Below are 21365 nucleotides of genomic sequence, written 5' to 3' on the forward strand. Positions count from 1 at the left end.
AGTATTAAAGCTTACTGATGCGGCAGTGCTTGCAGACGAATTTGCACTTACTCACCGAACTGTCTTCTCCTCTGTGCGTCCGTCTAAAACTCCTCTCGTTACAGAAACTGTCGCTCGCATTGTGCCTAAAGCTAATGTCAGTATGTCTGGTGGTGGTGGGAAATCTGTTTTAAAGGGCACAGAGAAAAGGAGGGTTTGTTTCTACTGCCTTGATCCTGGTCATATGATTTCTGATTGTAAGGCGTGGAAGCGAAAGGCCACGTACACAAAACCTAAAAGCGTTGCGGCTGTACAAGCTGTTCTTGATTCGTTCACGATTGACACTTCCTCCTATAGTCCTTTTCTACTATCAGGTTATGTGTCACTGGCAGGAGACTCTGCAGATAGGTGCGTACAGATTTTAAGGGACACTGGGTCGGCCCAGTCCCTCGTGTTGGAGGATGTTTTGCCTTTTTCTGATGCATCATATGCAGGAGCAAATGCTCTGGTACGTGGTATTGAGATGGGCTGCATTAGCATTCCACTACACACCCTCAAAATAAAGTCAGACCTGGTTACAGGCCTAGTCCAAATGGGTGTCTGTAAGAAATTGCCCGTTGATAATGTCAGTATAATACTGGGAAATGACCTTGCTGGTGGTGCAGTTTTTCCCAGTCCGTTAGTGGTAAGCAAGCCGGTAGCCTTCGATGTCCCTGATCTCTCTGTCATGTTTCCTCTAGCTTTTCCAGCCTGTGCTGTTACACGGTCGCAGTCAAAAAGTTTTCAAGACGTTGTTGATTTGTCTGATTCTTTTCTGAATGTGCCACTTAAGCAGGTAGAGTGCAGACTGTCTATTGAGAATGATGTGGTCCCTGAGGAGAATTCCATGCTTCCTTTTGAAAGTGAGTCCCTTGTGGGTAAGGAACATCTGGGTGCTGCCCAGAAGTTGGACCCAACACTGACAAACTGTCGTAATGCTGCTGAGGCCAGTCGTAACCATTCGTTGGCAAAGGTGGGATATTTTTGGGACGATGGAATTCTGATGCGCAAGTGGCAGCCAAAAGAAGGTGATGACTGGCAAACCGTATTTCAAATAGTTTTGCCTTCCAGTTACCGGTCTCATGTGTTGAAGTTGGCACACGAAAATGTTCTTGCTGGTCACCTGGGTGTCACAAAAACGTTTCAACGAATTGTAAAACATTTCTTCTGGCCTGGAATAAAAACTGAGGTTTCCCGGTTTTGTCGATCATGTGACATCTGTCAACGTGCTGGAAAGCCCAACCAAACTATTCCAAAGGCCCCGCTTCACCCGATTCCTGTTGTTGGGGAGCCTTTTGAAAGGCTGGTGATTGACTGTGTAGGTCCCCTCCCTAAGTCGAAACATGGGCACCAGTATATTTTGACAATTATGTGTGCTGCTACCCGTTACCCTGAAGCCATACCACTCCGCACATTAAAAGCACAGGTAGTAATAAAGGAGATTGTGAAGTTTTGCACCACATTTGGCCTGCCCAGAGTTATTCAAACCGACCAGGGGTCAAATTTCACCTCTAAGGTGTTTGGGCAAATGTTAAAAGAGTTGGGAGTATCGCACAAGATGTCTAGTGCCTACCATCCAGAGTCGCAGGGCGTACTGGAGCGTTTTCATCAGACCCTGAAAACTTTGCTTCGCACCTTCTGTAGTGAGACTGGAAAAGACTGGGTAGATGGTTTGCCATTACTTATGTTTGCCGTCAGAGAATCTGTACAAGAGTCACTTGGGTTTAGTCCTGCTGAGCTTGTGTTTGCTCACACAGTTCGTGCCCCCTTGAAGTTGTTAAAGGAGCAGTTAAAGGGTAAAGAGAGTACACCCATTTCTGTTCTAGACTATGTAAGTTCCTTCCGTGAACGTTTACATAATGCTTGCAAAAAAAAAAAGCCAAGATGGCGCCGGTGAGGTCGGCTGCCGTCACGACTGCTCCGACCACCCTTTCTTTGTTTTTGTTCTTTAAGTTAGTTTACAGCGTTTTAAAACCGGCAAAATTACCACCATGGGGTACATTAGTTATGATAGAGACACTCTTGTTTCTATTGGTATACAATGTACTCACAATTCGACGTTTTTAACTCCGGATCCGAGCTGGCCGAGTGAGATCCTGAGGGACAACAAAGGACGCGACGCGAAGCGGCGGCCTCGAGGGAAAAGAGCCGGCGTCAGGAACAGGCTGAGAGCCCGTGCACACCGCACACCTCTGCCTAGCATCCTGCTCGCCAACGTCCAGTCACTGGAAAACAAGCTCGATGACCTCAGGGCCAGGATAAAGTTCCAGAGAGACATTCGGGACTGCAATCTCCTCTGCTTCACCGAGACATGGCTGAACCCAGCGGTGCCGGACCACGCCATTCAGCCGGCCGAGTTCTTCTCGGTTCACCGCATGGACAGGACGCGGGACTCGGGGAAGTCAAGGGGAGGCGGCGTGTGTTTAATGGTGAACAGCAGCTGGTGCAACAGCGCGAGCGTTGTTCCTCTCACACGCTCCTGCACACCCAACCTGGAACTACTGTCCATCATGTGTCGTCCCTTTTACCTTCCTCGGGAGTTTACATCGGTCATAATCAGCGCCGTTTATATTCCACCACAAGCGGACACGGACACTGCCTTATGCGAGCTGCATGAGGCACTCACACAGCAACAAACACAACACCGGGACGCTGCGCTTATTGTGGCGGGGGACTTTAATAGTGCCAACCTCAAACGCGCAGCGCCGAACTTTTATCAGCACATCACCTGCCCCACCAGGGGCGAAAGGACATTGGATCACTGCTATACAACGGTCAAGGACGGCTACAAGGCACAATCTTGTCCACCGTTTGGTAAATCCGACCACGCCGCCATCTTCCTCATGCCAAAATACAAACAAAGGCTGAAACAGGAAGTTCCGGTTCAGAGGGAGGTCGCGTGCTGGACGGACCAATCGGTGGCCGCGTTACAGGACGCACTCGATGACGCAGACTGGGACATGTTCAGAAACAGCTCCGATGGTGACGTCAGCGTGTTTACGGAAGCGGTTGTGGGATTCATCGGGAAACTAGCGGACGATACCGTAGGAAAAAAGACTATCAAAACGTTTCCCAACCAGAAGCCGTGGGTGGATAAAACCATCCGCGATGCTCTGAGATCTCGCACCGCTGCCTACAACACGGGACTCGCGTCGGGGGACATGGAACCATACAAGGCTGCGTCATACAGCGTCCGGAAGGCGGTGAAAGAGGCGAAGCAGCGCTACGGGAGAAAACTAGAGTCACAACTCCAACAGAGTGACTCTAGGAGCCTGTGGCGGGGATTAAGAACAATAACGGATTATAAAGCACCAACATCCGGTATGATAAACGCAGACGTGTCACTGGCAGATGAGCTCAACACTTTCTATGCTCGCTTCGAGGCTGCAGCTAAGGACGCTAGCGATGCTAATGCTAGCGGCGCTAACGGCTGCAGACAGGAAGTCACTGCCAGCACCGGAAGCGCGTTCATCATCACCGAGCATGACGTGAGGAGAGCCTTCAAGAGAGTGAACACCAGGAAAGCAGCAGGACCAGACGGCATCTCAGGCCGTATTCTCAGAGCCTGCGCAGACCAGCTAGCACCTGTGTTCACTGAGATATTCAACATCTCTTTATCTCAGTCGGTGATCCCCACATGCTTCAAAGAGTCCATCATTGTTCCTGTCCCAAAGAAACCTCATCCTGCTTCCCTCAATGACTATCGCCCTGTAGCTCTCACCTCAGTAGTGATGAAGTGCTTTGAACGCCTGGTCAGAGACTTCATCATCTCTTCACTACCAGACACACTAGACCCACTACAGTTTGCTTATCGTCCAAACCGTTCCACGGACGATGCAATCTCTCATCTCCTCCATACATCTCTCACTCACCTGGACACTCGGAGGGGGAATTATGTGAAAATGCTCTTCATCGACTACAGTTCTGCATTTAATACCATAATTCCCTCCACACTTACCACCAAGCTGGAGCACCTGGGACTCAGCTCATCAATGTGTCAGTGGATCTCCAATTTTCTGACTGGCAGACCACAGGCAGTAAGGATGGGCGGACATGTCTCAGCCTCCCTCACTCTCAGCACTGGAGCCCCCCAGGGTTGTGTTCTGAGCCCCCTGCTGTACTCTCTGTACACCCACGACTGCGTGGCCACTACCAGCTCCACCACCATCATCAAGTTCGCTGACGACACTGTTGTGGTGGGCCTGATCACGAACAACGATGAGACGGCCTACCTGGAGGAGGTTGGAAATCTGGAGAACTGGTGCCAGAGAAACAATCTCCTCCTGAACGTCAGTAAGACAAAGGAGCTGATAGTGGACTTTAGTACAAAGCAGGTGAGGAACTACCAGACCCCCGTCATCAACAGGAGCCCAGTGGAGAGAGTGGACAGCTTCAGATACCTCGGTGTTCACATCACGCAGGACCTGGCATGGTCCTGTCACATCAACACCGTGGTAAAAAAGGCCCGGCAGCGTCTCTACCACCTCAGACGCTTGAGAGACTTTAGACTGCCCTCCAAGGTGCTCAGGAATTTCTACTCCTGCACCATAGAGAGCATCCTGACGGGAAATATCACGACCTGGTTCGGGAACAGCACCATGCAGGACAGACGAGCTCTACAGAGGGTGGTGCGATCAGCTGAGCGCATCATCCGCATCGAGCTCCCTGACCTGCACTCAATCTACAGCAAGCGGTGCTTGACCAAGGCCAGGAAGATCGTGAAGGACCTCAGTCACCCCAATAACGGACTGTTTACTCTGTTGCGGTCTGGGAAGCGATTCCGCTCCTTGAAGGCCAACACAGAGAGACTGAGGAGGAGCTTCTTCCCGCAGGCGATAAGGTCTCTCAACCACAACCACACCACTATGCAGAACTAACAATCTTTTCATCTTTTTCATAATTGATCAAATCCATCAATCTTCTTACATCCATGAACACTATGGACAATTACATGCTCACCTTCCTTCATATATACACTACATGTCGTTTGCTTACATCCTGGACCATTGCACAAAGTCACTTTAATAACTTTGCACACCTACCTTCACAACTACACTACATTTTACAGTTTTACGTTTACATCCTGGACCAGTGCACAAAGACACTTTAATAACCTCTGCACAAAGTCACTTTATTCCATGCATATTTGCACACACAGCACAGTATATTTCAATTTGTACAGTAGATTTCTATTTTTGCACATCATATTTCTATTTCTATTTTTATTTTTAGTTCTATTTTTCCTAGTTTAATTTAATTTTTATTTAATTTCTATCGTATTTCTTTTATTCATATTTATTTCTTATTTGTAAACTTTAATTCTCTTCTAGGGTCAATGGCAGCCGTAAAATGCATTTCACTACATTTCGTACTGTGTATGTTTGTGTATGTGACAAATAAAATTTGAATTTGAATTTGAATCTGGCTAGGTCTCATCTTTCTGTGTCACAGTCTAAAATGAAAACACGCTTCGACAGAAAAACAGTGCAGCGCAGTTTTCAGCCGGGTGAATCTGTTCTTGTCCTTCTCCCTGTTCCTGGCTCACCACTACAAGCTAAATTTTCAGGGCCTTATGTTATTGAACAGAAACTTAGTGAAACCGATTACGTTGTAGCTACTCCCGAGCGCAGGCGTAAGAAGAGGGTATGTCATATTAACATGTTAAAGCCCTATGTTGTACGTGAAGTGCCTGCCTCTGCAATCTCTGTGTCTCAGTGTAAACCCTGTGTTACAGTAGACTGTGTTCCTGTTGGTGGAGATGTGATACTGGAAGAACCTCAGTCTCCTGGTGTGCGTCTGAACAATTCTGCTATTTTAGGTAATATATACTCGCATTTGTCCTACTTGCCCAAAGATCAGCTGAAAGATGTTGTGAAGCTGATACAAAGCTATCCGGCATTGTTCTCTGATGTTCCAGGAAGAACAACAATGTTGTTTCATGATATTGACGTAGGTAACTCTCTCCCTATCAAACAACACCCGTACAGAGTAAATCCTGTAAAGCGGGAGATCATGAAGTCTGAGGTTGATTACTTGCTCCAAAATCACCTTGCGGTACACAGCCAAAGTCCTTGGAGTTCACCATGCCTGCTAGTCCCAAAGCCTGATTCCACTTTTCGTTTTTGCACTGATTATAGGAAGGTAAACAGTGTCACCAAGCCTGATTCCTTTCCCTTACCCAGAATGGAAGATTGCGTGGATAAGGTTGGTGCTTCAAAGTTTGTGACAAAGTTAGACCTATTAAAAGGTTATTGGCAGGTCCCTCTAACTGCACGTGCGTGTGAAATCTCTGCATTTGTCACCCCGGATAACTTCCTCCAATACAACTGTATGGCGTTTGGGATGCGGAATGCCCCAGCGACCTTCCAAAGGCTTATGCAGAAAGTTTTGTCCGGGTTGGGTGGCTGTGACGCTTATTTGGATGACATTGTGGTCTACTCACATGATTGGGAAGGCCACCTAAACAACTTAGAGAGGGTATTTGACAGACTGAGCAATGCTAATTTAATTCTCAATCTAGCGAAGTGTGAGTTTGCTAAAGCAGTAGTAACTTACCTTGGAAAAAAGGTGGGCCAAGGCTGTATAAGGCCTGTGACAGCCAAGGTGGCTGCTGTTGTTGAATTCCCAACTCCCCTTACCAAACGTCAGTTGCGCCGGTTTTTGGGAATGGCGGGGTACTATCGAGGTTTTTGTAAAAACTTTGCAACAGTAGTGTCTCCCTTAACTGACCTCCTAAGCACTGTGAAAAAATTTGTCTGGAGCCCTCAGTGTGAGAGTGCTTTTCTTGCTGCCAAAGACCTTCTCTGCAATGCTCCAGTTCTCTCTGCCCCTAACTTTTCTTCTCCATTTAAGCTACAAGTAGATGCAAGTGCTGTAGGAGCGGGTGCTGTCCTGTTACAGGAGGATTGTGCAGGAATGGACCATCCTGTCTGTTACTTCTCCAAGAAGTTCTCCAAGAATCAACGGAACTACAGTACAATTGAAAAAGAGGCTCTTGCCTTGGTGTTGGCTCTCAAACATTTTGAGGTTTATGTGGGTGGAAGTTGTATGCCTCTTGTTGTCTATACTGACCATAACCCTCTGATTTTTCTCTCTCGTATGTGCAACCTTAATCAGCGTTTGATGCGCTGGTCACTTTTCCTACAAGAATATAACATAGACATTCAACACAAGAAGGGTTCAGAGAATGTGGTGGCGGATGCACTCTCTAGGGCCTGTGAGTGTGATGGTGATTGAGAAGTTACTTTGCATTACGATACACTGAAAAGTATTTACAAGCCATAAGTTGTAAATTTGGTGATGGGGGTGTTACGTTCCAAGACGTAATTATTTTTATTTGTAATATTGTGTGTATACAGTGTGTAATCTGAGTTTTGCCGTGTTTTGGTTTTCTCTCTCATTCTCTTTTCTCTCGTCCACCTTACTGCAAAGCTTAATGAAGTTCAGCTGTTGGTAATTGCCATCATCCACCATTGGCTTGTCCTGATTCCTGATTGGCTACTGAAGAAGAGACTTTGGAAATAAAGCTGGAGACTTTGTGTGAAGCTCTCCCCCCTGCCTACTCTGTGCTGCCCCGCCACCAGAGACTGTTTCTTCTCCTGCCCCTGAGCTTAGTGTCCGTGCTAGTGGTTGGTTTGTTGTTTGTGTGTTCCCCTGCGTTGGGACTTCTAGAGGTGTTGCAGTGTCCTTGTTGTAATTTCACTCTGTATGACCTTACCAAAGATTGCCAAAAATCTAAGACTTCTCTTTATAATATTAAACTGGTTTACTTTGTTGGAGCAGTAGGGAGGTGGATGCCATTTGTTTTTGACCCAAGTTTTCTCCTGTTTTTGGTTAGAAAGGGAGTAAGGTAAGACTTCTGTTGTTTGTTTTAATTTCTTTGTGAGACTAGATAGTGTCCCTCTGTTAAGTTAGCTCTGTTATGTTTGTTATTTTTGGCATGGTTCCCCTTCTGAAGTATGATTTGCTCCCCTTCATCATTGAACTTCTTAAATAAAAGTCTCTTTTGTTATTTACCAAGTTAGTGTGGTCTTTTGCTGGAATGCTGGGATTGGGGAGAAACAGTTAATTTGTTTGATATTGCTTTTTTTTTCCCTAAGAATTTGCCTCTGTCGATTTCTTTGTTACCTCCTCTCTGACCCTAGACCAGAGACAAGTGTAACAGGGTATGTTTTAACAAAGATACTCACCTTTTCTTCGCACAAACGAAACCAAGGCTGTGTTCCAACCGGCATAAATAATGCTTTTGTAGGGCACTTCGAAGGGAGAATAATTGCAACGGTATTGCTGTTATATCATTTCAAAGTGAATTTGTAATCAAAATAAACGAAAAATTAATAACCTACTGTAATATCTGAGCACCAAAACATTAGGTTTTCCAAATCGCTTACAGTGGTTGGGAAAATTTTTAGAAACTAATAGGGTGTAGGTTCATTAACTGTGAATAGAACACACCCAGCCGCGGCAAGGAACTATGCTTCTAAACACAGGTCGAAGGCTGTAGTTCCAACCACGTAAGTTTGCGACGCTGTTTGCGAATGTTCATTTGAACTATGGTTTTAAGAAACACCGAATTGTTGAACTATGTTGGTAATGACGTAACTTGCAACCATTGTTGGCTAACGATGCTTCTGGGAAACGTACCCCTGAAGTGGTAGCACATGGCGAATCTACACAATACAGGGTTTTGAAATTTTTGCATTATAATATGAAATTGTAGACTGAGTTACATAAACAATATTATTTGTTTTGGCAAGGAAGTCTCACCGATCCAGCTTATAATCAATGAGATTGATCACGTATTGCTTACCTGGATGAGTTTCATGTGATGATTAGTGTCTGTATGTTATTTTATTTTACTTAATTTTTAGAGCCACTTTACTGTGCACAGCCCTACTTCAAGTCTAAATGCAATGGAAACAGCCCCCCAGCCCAACTTAATTTCAGGGTTTAATTGCCTCTTTCTTCTGGATCAAAGCTGAAGCAGCATGTGATACTTCACTCTGTCTGCCTTTCATGCATGCTTTTCTTTGTTTGCCTGGCTAATGGTGGACTGTAAGGTACTGTAAGAAACTGACAAGATTTACATGTACTCTGATTGTAAATGATCCTCTGACTTATCATAAACATAAAGGGAAGAGTTGTGTGGGAAATCCTCTCCTCTGACACAGATATAAATATATTTAAAACATAATTTTATTCATATAGTGCTTTTAACAGTAGTCATTGTCACAAAGCATTTTTACAGAATCAGAAAAAATATGTAACTGTGTTTGAAAAGTGTGATGAGATATTTTTTAAATTTTCCCAAATACATAAGCAGAGAGGTGACAGTAGCAGGGAAAACTTCACAACTTCAAAAATGACTTTAGGAAGAAACCTTGAGAGAAACCAGGACTCAACAAAGTTCATTAAAGATGTGTTCAAACCTGTCAAAACTACAAAACCCACTATAACGTGCAGCTTATTTTGCAGGTCTTAGTGTCGTAAAAAGTGACATCAAATTGTTTTGAGGAAGAAGTTTCCTAAACACCTTTTACTTTTCCTACTCTGAGCGTGAAATATTTTCTGTCCTAAATGAACTTTGAGTGCAATTCCTATAAATGATTCTGAGAGGCTTATTTATTATGGGCCCAGAATTATATTTGGAGTCTGCAGTTTGAGGGCACAGATACACATCTCTAATTGTTGTTGTTATTCTTCTTTTTCTTCTTCCTCTTATTATTTAATATTATTATTAGTAGTAGTAGTAGTAGTTTTAGTAGTAGCTGTAGAAGTCGTCGTATTATAGTCAATAATTAGGTCACTAAGGAATACATGACCAAAGGAGACAGTATAAATGCACACTAAACCTTTTCCTACCTCAGTTTTCGTTGTCTAGATCCTGATGTATTACTTGTCATTAATGGATGATACTAACATTACATATTTAACCCTTGGTGGACATGTGGCTTTACAGCATTACAGATATGTTTATTTTTTTATTACTCTTACAGTGTATATATCAATCATTATGTTTAATGCTGTTATAATTTTTGTAATATTCATGAACAAACATCTTCATGAGCCCATGTATATTTTCATAGCTGCGTTGCTTTGTAATGCTCTCTCTGGAGCAACAGCTCTTTATCCTAAACTGCTTATTGACTTGCTGTCTGAAAAACAAATTGCTTCTTATTCTGGGTGTTTATTTCAGGCTTTTTATGTTTATTGGTACGCTTCTTCAGAGTTCGCCTTGTTATCAGCTATGGCCTATGACAGATATGTGTCCATCTGCAAACCACTGCATTATACAACTCTCGTAAAAATAAGTAATGTCAGAAGGCTCTTATGTTTATCATGGCTTTTGCCTTGTTGTGAAATTGGTATAGCGGCGTTACTTACATGCCAACTTCAGTTATGTAAATTTAAATTGAACAGAATATATTGTGATGGGTACTCCATTATCAAATTAAGTTGTAGGGAAACATTTGTAAACAACTTATATGGACTTTTTATGTTTTGCACCATTGTTTTTCCACCGGTGATCTTTATATTTTACTCATACATCAGGATACTCTCTGTGTGTTTAAACAATTCTAAAGATTTCAGAAGAAAGGCTCTACAGACCTGTTTACCACACCTTTTAATTTTCATAATTTTTTCTGTTAATACATGTTTTGAAATTATAAACTCCAGAGTAGACTCTAACCAGATTCCACACATTATTGTCATGATCCTGTCAGTTGAATATTTATTAATTCCTCCTATATTCAATCCCATAATATATGGATTAAAACTGAAGGAGATTTTAAAAAGCATTAAGAAACTTATTATTTAAGTGCAAAACAACGTATAACCTAAAAAGAAACCTTGGTCCAGTTTTTCCACAAAAAATATTATTACGACTATTATTATTATTAGTCACAGTAGTAATAAAAGTACAAAAATGCAAGGAAAATTAATTATATATTTGCAATATGACCTGTATTATGCATACATAAAGATAATGGCCAGGAAACATTATTTTTCGCTTTACCTATAATTATAATTTTAAAGACAAATAAAAAATAAAACAAAATATTTTGTATGTAGTTATGTAAAATTGTGAAAAAATGTGAACACAATTAGCATTGCTTGAAAAAAAAAAACTTAATATAAAATTCATGGTGATTTTTGAAATGCCTAATTCTGTAATAATGATCTTCTCTCTTTGTCAATGTATTTCTATAGTTCTATTTTCTAGTTTATCACCTTAGTTCTTTTACTAATCACATGTTTACATGATTAATACAACTAAAAGCTAGTTTTATCATACGCTAAGGAAATTGCATGTAATTTGAAAACAGCAATTTAAGGTTAACCCAAGATAATATTGATTTTAAATATTAGTATTATATTTAAAAACTGAAAACTGTTATACAATAATTTGTTATTGTTATATTTTTATATACAGTATGTAGAAAAGAACGCAGATGTATAGTAAATTTTATTTGTCTGAATATAAATATCGACTTTTTATCCATAGATTTTTCTATATGTGCAGTACTTTGCAAAAAGCTTAATAAAATCCTTAAAATTTAAGCCACACAGATACATGCCGGGAACATATTATAGGTCAATGACAGGGAAGGTTCAGACTTTAAACTGTTGTGTATTAGGTTTCAGGATATGTCATGTAGGACCCAAGTTATCATTTTTATTTTAAAGGGTAAATTTAACTGCTATTTAAATATGGAACATATACAGAAACCTCAAAATGATAACATTGTTATTATTTATTTTTTTATTGAAACAAAGGGAAACAACAAAAAAACACATGATTGTGTGTATCTGTCCTATTTTTTTGCCTATGTGACTTTTTAGAAAAAAATTTAACAAACTTAACAAAATTATTTATACTAACTAAAATTATTAATTTTAGTTTATCATATTACCTATTTTTTGGTAAAAAAAAAAAAGCATAGGTGACTCTATACAGCACAAGCCTAAAATGCTGTGGGGCGGCATGGTGGTGTAATGGTTAGCACTGTTACCTCACACTTCCTCCCGGGCCAGGCTCTATTCCCGCCTCTGTGTGCATGGAGTTTGCATATTCTCCCTGTGCTTGCTAGGTTTCCTCTGGGTACTCTGGTTTCCTCCCAGTGTCTAAAGATATTCAGGTAAGGGTAATTACACAAAATGGCCCTGACTAGCCCAGGGGCAAAGTCTAGGCAGGATGGGGAGACTGACAGATCTCCAATCCTTTCAGATAGGTAACGGCCATTAGAAAAACCATCCTAAAGGTCAGAAACCTGAGGCGCTGACTCTAGTGGTTAAAAAAAAAAAGGGTGTCAATTGGCTCTTCGAGCACGATAGATAAAACCCACAAAAGGGACCGTGTCACAGTAACCCCACCAATCAGGCTCAGTGGTTAAGGCATTGGACTACAGTTCGGAAGATCCCAGGTTCAAACCCCACAACCACCAAGTTGTCACTGTTGGGCCCTTGAGCAAGGCCCTTAACCCTCAACTGCTCAGATGTGTAATGAGATAAAAATGTAAGTCGCTCTGGATAAGAGCGTCTGCCAAATGCCCAAATGTAAATGTAAATCAGGACGTGGCAGGCTGAAAAAGCAGTTACGTACGTCCTGAGGGTACTAGGGCACAAGCCCGAGGACAATTTTTCCTGCAGAGACTCCAGCACTGAAACATTTCGGCAGTGGACTGGGTCTACCTGCTTCGTCATGCACCAACTTTCAAATACATTCCATTTGAGGGCATAAGCTCTTCTAGGGGAGGGAGCCCTAGCACTTAAAATAGTCTTAATTACACTGGCTGAAAAGACCAGCTTGACTTAGTTGGTCCCGTTGTTGCAGGCTAAAATAGCAGTTACGTACGTCCTGAGGGTACTAGGGCACAAGCCCGAGGACAATTTTTCCTGCAGAGACTCCAGCACTGAAACATTTCGGCAGTGGACTGGGTCTACCTGCTTCGTCATGCACCAACTTTCAAATACATTCCATTTGAGGGCATAAGCTCTTCTAGGGGAGGGAGCCCTAGCACTTCACTGAATGTGAAGGTTCCAAAACTCGGGCCGGGGATGAAATATCGTCCCCTGCGTCTGAGACAGAAGATCCCACCTCATTGGAATCACCCATGGTGAGCCGTTGTAGAGGGATACTAGATCCGAGAACCACACTCTGGTCGGCCAACAGGGCGCTATCAATAAGAGGCGCAAACACTGTTGATGGACCCTCGCCAAGACTCCTGGGAGCAGAGCTATCAGGAAAAGCGCATAAAGGCGTAACCAGGGCCATGTACGGGCCACGGCGTCCAGACCCGGGGTAGCTGGAAGAATCAGAGAGTAGTAAAGGGGGCATTTGCTGATCTTGCAAGACAAAGAGGTCCACCTCTTCTACCTGAAATCTCTCCCGATTGACGGACAATTTTGGGGTGGGGTTTCCATTTCCCGTGTGTCAGAGATTGACTGGACAGAACAACTGCTCCCACATTCATATGCCCTGGAATGTAATTCGCCCTGAGGGACAGGAACCTGGTGTGCTAGCTATTTAGCAGCGCGAGCACAGTCCGCCCTGGCGATTAATATATGAGACTGCCATAGTGTTGTCCACCCGCACTAGGACATGGTAGCCTCTCAACTGCTGAAGGAAGTGCTTTAGGGCCAAAAATAGAGCCATCATTTCGAGGTAATTGATGTGCCGCGCGAGAAGATGGCCTCTCCAGCTCCCTTGGGCTGGACGGTCATCAAAGACCGCACCCCAGCCCATGAGGGAAGCGTCTGTCATTAGCATCTGCGATGACAAGACGAACTTAGAGTGGGACCTAAAGTCAGAAACCGGGGTCTGAACCACATAGGAAGGGTACGAAGCACTGGCGCGTAACCTTTATTGGGGATTGGCCCTAGAGTGAAATCCCCTGGTTCTTAGCCACAACTAAAATGCTCTCATGTGCAAAAGGCCCAAAGGTGTCACCGTGGATACAGCTGCCATAAGAGCTAAGATCTATGAAAGTGATGGTCACTTTTCAGTCTAGCTTGATTTCCTTGAGGTTGTTGAGAATGGATTCGACACAAGCGGGAGACAGCTGTGCCCGCTTACGATCGAATCCCATGTGACACCCAATATGTTGTCCTCTGAACAGGAAAGAGCACGCTTTTTATGGCATTGGGTCTCAATCCTAAGAAACAAAGATGAGCTAGGATGACATGCTGATGTCAAAGCGCTAGCTACAGTACTGAGACTGGGCCAGCCAGTCGTCTATGTAATTCAAATACGGATGCCCTGGAGTCGTAAGCGCCAGAACTACATCCATGCATTTAATATATGCGCGGGTGATAGAGCTAGACCAAATGGAAGGACCCGATACTGGTAAGCTTCGCCCCCGAAAGCGACCTTAGGAACCTCCTGTGTTGTGGCAATATTTCTATATGAAGTAAGCATCCTTCAATCCCTTTTGATTTGATTGTCCCAAATCAATCGCTTGGTAGGATTTGAGAGCAATCACTTTGACAGTCAACATTTTGAAGCTGTATTTATTTATTTTAGATAGCAGAACAGCCCGCGAAAATCAAAAAATTGGACGTAGCCCCCCGTTCCTCTTGGGAACCAAGAAATACAGACTGTAGTAGCCTGACTCACTGTCTGGTAGGGGAACATGTTCCATGGCCCCATTCCCCAGCAACTTCTGTCAGCAGATGCGCACATTCCGGTTTTACGGAAGTGGAGACCACGCCGTTGAAACACGGAGGGTGATGTGAGAACTGCATCCTGTTGTTTCTCTCTACAATGCTTAGTACCCAAGGAGATATTCTTGGCAGTAGTTTCCACGCTGCCAGTTTCTCTGAAAAGGGCAAAAGTTTCGGCGGCTTGGGTAAACCGGGGGGTGATGTTAGATGTTCGGCATCCTGAAACATGGCAGGAAAAACCGAAGAGCTAACACTTTATTGGAGACTGGTGTTGCCCGAAACACCAGTGGTGGCGGAGCAAAAATACCGACCTCCTGGGGTGCCAGGAAGAACACTTCATTCTGCATGCCTCTCCCCATTGGGGGGCCACCCCCATGGTCCTGGGCACATGAACCTCAGGGCTTCTTTGTGAAAGAGACAATATGCCAGTCTGAGCTCTTTTGAGGCAGATTGCGAAGCGCGACGCACCCCAATCTTTACGAGGGGGTGCCCGGGTCAAAAACACGTGTGTTCCACGCCTTGCAAGCGTCAGACCCGGTTGAGACTGGGTGGCCGACAGTCCCGACTCTTGAGCACGGCGGGGAAGGAATTTTTAGAGACTTGTTCATATAACTTCGCCTCATGAACCTAGTGGCGAACGAGTTAACGACATCATCAAACAGGCCGGAAGGCGAAATAGGGGCATCAAGGGGGATTGCGCGATCCTATGCTTGATGTCGCTGAGATTCAGCCATAAGTCTGTGGCCTGGCGTAATTCCAGAACGCCCTATCTTGAAGAGCCCCGCCAGTACTCAAGTCTCTCAGCAGGTCAGCCTGGTAGACCTGCAAAACCGTCATGGTGTGCAATGGAGCATCAACCAGCCCTGCTGCCGGAAAAGCTTTTCCCTCCAGGGAAGATAAAAGTCTACACAGCTTGAAAGGAAGTATTAGCTTTTTAGGGAGGATGATGTCCTGCTGGATACACGCGTTTTAAGCCCTAGAAATGCGCCGCGGCCCGGTGCTTCTCAAGGAATGCGGGGCGCGCGCGAGCACTTTATTCGAAGCAGTAAAGTGTACAGATCGCCCTCCGATATTTATCAGACACGGAGGGATATCTCAATTAAAACTCTGCCATATCGGTGAGTTAAACACTTTCTTATTTTGCTGGTTTAAACACAGACGCATACACAACAAGGTCAGTTAAGACAAAAGATCTGAGGAATGTTTCCGGTTCACTCCTATTCATAACCTGCAGGTGCATCTCACGGATGAAGTCACCTGACCGAGGTTATATAAGCCAAAATTTGGCATGTTTGATAAACACATGCTTCACAACTGGCAACATAACAAGATGTTTCCCATAGCGTTTTCACGCAGCATCGAGTGTAGCCTTTGAAACGGAACAAAGATGAGCTTATTCAGGCCATTGTGACTTACTGGAAAGATCGCTTGACCAAATTTTCGTGCAATAAATATTAAGATCATCTTCAGAAAGTTTTGCCGATGGTGGTAGAGCGCAACGGGTGTGCTACTGGAATGTAAAAATGTAGTTTGGTAAAATGTTTTTTCTTATTTATTAAAGAAAATTATGACGACCATAACAGCTTACTGCATTTCATTTTTATAATAACACAAAAACACGAGCGCTGATGAATGGCATCGTCATTGTTGACGCTGACGCAGTAGCACATCCTGACAATGTTTGAAGTTCATGGTCTTTTTGAAAACTAACGCTGGCTGTGATATCCCTGTAGTGGTTAAAACAGCGGATATAACTAATTTTCTTGTCTTTGAAATAGACAAAGAGCATGAGTAAAATGGTTACAGTATGGTTAAAGAAGTAAAATTAAAAGCTTACTTATTTAAATTAAAAAATAGTTTAATAGTTTAAATAAAAATAGATGCCGCAATGAGCATTTACTTAAACATAAACCACTGATCAATAGCGCGTGATACAAACATGTAAACAATTTATTCCTACAGATGCACCCGTTTTACAGTACATACAGTATAAAGTTACCGGCTTATCACTAAAGCGATTTATGGTGATAAAGAATGGTATAAGAGGGGTGACAGCTGTCACACCAAAAATAGGTGCAGGATCATTTTCTATTGTCTTAAGAAATATTTTCTAAACATGGGTTATTGTGGTTTATTTACAATATATGTTAGTTTAATATAAAGCCGGTATCGTTATTCTTCTTTTTTATTTACGCAGTCTAATGAAGTTTACCAGAGCGCAGAGAAGTTTTGTTGTATTAAATAATATGTATAGAATAGAATAGTCTTTATTGTCATTGCAACAAGTACAACGAAATTTAAAGTGCCATCCCTCAATGCAACCTTGAAACATAATTACGCATGCACACACACACACACACACTCCCCCAAAGTGTACATTCTGCTATTGCAATTGATCTTTTTTTTTGCATAAAATTGCATTAATTGCAGAAAAAAATGCATAAATAATTTAAACTTATTGCACATTATTTGAACCATTTTTATAGCAGCATTCAGTATTCTTATTGCACTGGGATAAAAACAGTTTTTATATCTACTGGTTTTAGTTTTTAATGATCTATACTGTCTGCCAGACGGCAGTAGATCAAACAGTTGATGTCCCGGGTGTGAGTTGTCCTTTGCAATTTTATTGGCAAGTTTAAGACAGTGGGAATTGTGTAAGTTTTCCAGATTGCTAAGAGGGCAGCCGACAATCTTCTGGGCAGTTGTAATGACCCTCTGCAGTGCCGTTCTCTGGGCCACAGTGCAGCTGCTATACCACACACATATGCAGTATGCCAGTATGCTCTCAATGGAGCATCGATAAAAAGACACCAGCAGTCTCTGGGAGATGTTGTTCTTCCTGAGCATTCTCAGGAAATACAGTCTCTGCTGGGCCTTTTTTAGTATTTCAGATGTGTTTATCCCCCAGCTCAGATCCTCCTCAACATGTACTCCCAAAAAGCGGAAGTACGGAACCCTCTCCACACAGTCCCCACTGATAAACAGTGGTGAGATGTCCACTTTTTCCTCCTAAAATCTATGATGACCTCCTTGGTCTTAGAGGTGTTAAGCAGTAGATTATTTTCTCCACACCAGGCTGTTAGCCATTCCACCTCATACCTGTAGGCAGACTTATCCCCCCCCAGAGATGAGTCCTACCATTGTTGTGTCATCTGCAAAATTGACAAGCGTGTTACTATGCTGGACAGGTGTGCAGTCGTAGGTGTACAGGGTGTAGAGCAGGGGGCTTTAAAACAACCCTGTGGTGACCCGGTGCTGAGGCTGATGGCCGGTGATGTATATGGGCCCACTCGCACCCTCTGACTGCGATCACGCAGAAAGCTCCTAATCCATAGACAGATGGAATATGAAAGCCCCAGGTCCACTAGTTTGTCCATCAGTTTGTGGGGGAGGATGGTATTAAACGCAGAGCTATAATCCACAAAAAGTAGCCGCACATAGCTTCCCAGGTGCTCCAAATGGGATAGCGCTGCCTGGAGAGCTGTTAATATGGCATCCTCTGTGGATCTGTTTGCCCTATATGCAAACTGGTGTGTGTCAAAATTTGGTGGGAGGAATGAAATGATGTGACTCCGTACCAGCTTTTCAAAGCACTTCGTCACCACAGAGGTGAGAGCAACTGGCCGGTAATCACTAAAACTGTTAATGTGTAATTTTTTTAGGCAGGGGGACTACAATTGAGGATTTTAGACAGAGTGGAACAGTGACCTGGGACAAGGACTGATTGAAAATCCTGGTGAGGACTTCAGCCAGCTGGTCAGCACAGTCCTTCAGCACCCTTCCAGAGATGCCATCCGGTCCTGCAGCCTTTCTGGTGTTAATGTACCGCAGGGTACGCCTCACCTCCCACTCTTCTACTGTCCATGCTTCGTAAGTATGGGTGCACCTGGTTGATCCACCTCTAAACGGGCAAAGTAGTAGTTTAGTTTCTCTGCCAGTAAAGCATCACCACTGCCACACCTGCCACACCTGCCTGCTGTTGTGACTGTCCAGGTGGTCCTCGATTTTCCTCCTGTACATCGATTTAGCCTCCCTGATGCCTCTCTTTAGGTGGGCTCGGGCTGTGCTGTAGATAGCCGTGTCGCCAGACTTGAAGGCGTTGTTCCTCTCCTTCAGGAGCTGCCGGACCTTCTTGTTCATCCAGGGCTTTTGATTGGGATAAATCCGTATACGTTTGTCCACTGTAACAGTGTCTACGCAGTTCTTAATGTAACAGAGTCTGTGAACACCTCCAGGTCTGAATCTTCAAAGACATCCCAATTCGTCCTATCAAAACAGTCCTGCAGCTGCTGAGAGGCTCCAGCAGGCCATGTTGTTACAGTCTTTGTAATTATAAGAGCAGTTTTCCTGAGGGGAGCATATGCAGGGACTAAAAGCAAGGACATGTGGTCAGACTGGCCCAGGTGTGGTAGTGATCTTACCCTGTAGCCTAGCTTGATGTTTGAGTAGACCTTGTCCAGTGTGTTTGCTCCCCTAGTAGCACATTTTACATGCTGGTAAAATTTTGGGAGCGCTGACTTTAAGTCTACCTGATTAAAGTCCCCTGCTATGATGTGTACAGCATCAGGATACGTGCTCTGCCATCTGCTAATGCTACTATATAACTGTCCTATAGCCGAGCTAGCGTTAGCATCTGGTGGAATATAAACAGCAGTTATCATGACTACATTAAACTCTCTTGGTAAGTAAATGGGCCTGCATTTAACAGTCACATACTCCAGGTCTGGGGAGCAGTGACCGTCTACTGTCACTGTGTCAATACACCAGCAGTTATTGACATAAACACAGAGCCCCCCTCCTCTACTCTTACCTGAGTCCCTTGTTCTGTCATGACTCTGTATTGTGTAGCCTACTAGCTCGATAGCAAAGTCTGGGATGAGGGGATGAAGCCAGGTCTCTGTGATTAACATAATACAGCTGTCCTTCACGATGGTATTAGACGCCATCTGTAGCCTCAATTCATCCATCTTGTTGGTAAGTGATCTGGCATTCGTCATGAAGAGGCTTGGAAGCGGTGGTCTGTGTGGCTGTTTCCGTAGTCTAGCTAGCGCGCCGGCCCTGCAGCCTCGCTTCTGCTTCCTCTCCCTGCGCCGACTTCTTACCGCGGGGATGGTAATCCACGGAGAGCCGGGGCTTCTCGCTATGTCCACCGGGATGTTATTTGACCATAGAAACTCCGCTGTAATACTCCGCTCGAAACAGACTCCTATCTTGAGAGGATCATGCCGGCTGTAGATGTTATTTGCCCAACAGGATGGACTAAAAATGAAAAAAAGCCACAAAACACACAAGCATCTAGAGTAGCACTGTGCCGCTGCAACAGTGTGCGCCGCCATCTTGCCTTCGTATGCAGCATCAGGGCCTCCTATTCCTATTAATTTTAAGTTGTTGTTTTTAGTGTTACTATGTGTGCTTTACAATGACAAAGAACATTCAAATGCAGATACTTCATGCCTTCCCACGTGTGAATCAGCAGTTCTCACCTATACATTCAGAGAAACTACCAATAACTGTAAATAGCACCCCTCCCCACTTCACAGGCCTCTTCGTACTTACTTCTTACTACTATGTTCTTTACAGATTTTCCTTATCATAATATGCGTTAGATTCTTCTTTTTTTTAATCGACAGCGTGAGAAGCACCGTCACAAGGAAGCGTGTAGGAGTGCTGCCTACGCGTGCTCCGTTCTGCCACTCCACCAACCGCCACTTATCGTCAGCTGTGTGCCCGCAGCAGTGTGGCACAGCCCCCGGAACTGCACATGCACAACCTGTATCCCATTCTTTCCATTCTCCCTTCTTCAACACTTTCCTTCCCCATTTTACCTAAATAAATTACCTTTTTCCTGTAAGACCTCGCCTCGTGTCCGTGCTTTATGGTGCCGCCCGTGCAACATGGGTCGAACACTTTACAGATCATAACAGCCCACTGCATTTCATTCTTATAATAACGCAAAAACACAAGCGGGGCTGAATGACCGACATCAGCTGACGCCGTAGAACGTCCTGACAACGTTATAATTTTATGGTCATTTATTTCAGTTAATAAATCAACTACAAATTTAAAGAACACAAGATATAAGACAACTCAAAACCCTACACGCATCTTTTCTAATTACATGTGATAAAATCTAAAGGCTCACTCATTAACACATTATCTGAAATGTGTTACCATTTATTTTGTTTTAATTTAATCCTAATAAGACCTAATTGTAATTTTAGTTCTGTGATTATGAATTTGTTTAACTACAATGTTTTACTTGATTTTATCCGCTACTACATGCAGTTCCAAAACTCAGTGTCTCATTAATCCAGCAGAGAATGAACTAAGGCATGAGACGTCAGTCTGTAGTTATATAGCGCCACTCAGCGGTAAAAGCCAGCAAACGCACAAAGCCAAAAACTACCTCCGAGCGCCGTGACGGTAGAACCTACATTCCGATTGAGTAACCACTGTATATTGTATATTGTGTCACATATACACACATTTATCATGAAAGATATATTGTAAAACGAAATCATGTTTGCTTCAGCATTGGAAACAATATTGTTTTAGTCTGACTTTTGTATTTTTTGTTGTACTTCATCTTTTTCGCACACACTTGCACCTGTAAATTAAATCCTATTAAAACAGACAATTTTTTTTTTAGGATTTTTATATAATTTTTTTATTTACTATCG

The 21365-nt window shown here is 43.5% G+C and overlaps 1 protein-coding gene across 1 annotated transcript; it reads left to right on the forward strand.

Annotated features, from left to right (window-relative positions):
* Window positions 1-9904: 9904 nt before the first annotated feature.
* LOC128519323 (putative gustatory receptor clone PTE03) lies at window positions 9905-10837 on the forward strand. Its single transcript, XM_053493016.1, has one exon. The coding sequence runs from the start codon at window positions 9905-9907 to the stop codon at window positions 10835-10837; it is 933 nt and encodes a 310-aa protein (XP_053348991.1).
* Window positions 10838-21365: the final 10528 nt, after the last annotated feature.

Source organism: Clarias gariepinus, chromosome 3 (genome assembly GCF_024256425.1).
Source record: "Clarias gariepinus isolate MV-2021 ecotype Netherlands chromosome 3, CGAR_prim_01v2, whole genome shotgun sequence".
Classification (NCBI taxonomy): domain Eukaryota; kingdom Metazoa; phylum Chordata; class Actinopteri; order Siluriformes; family Clariidae; genus Clarias; species Clarias gariepinus.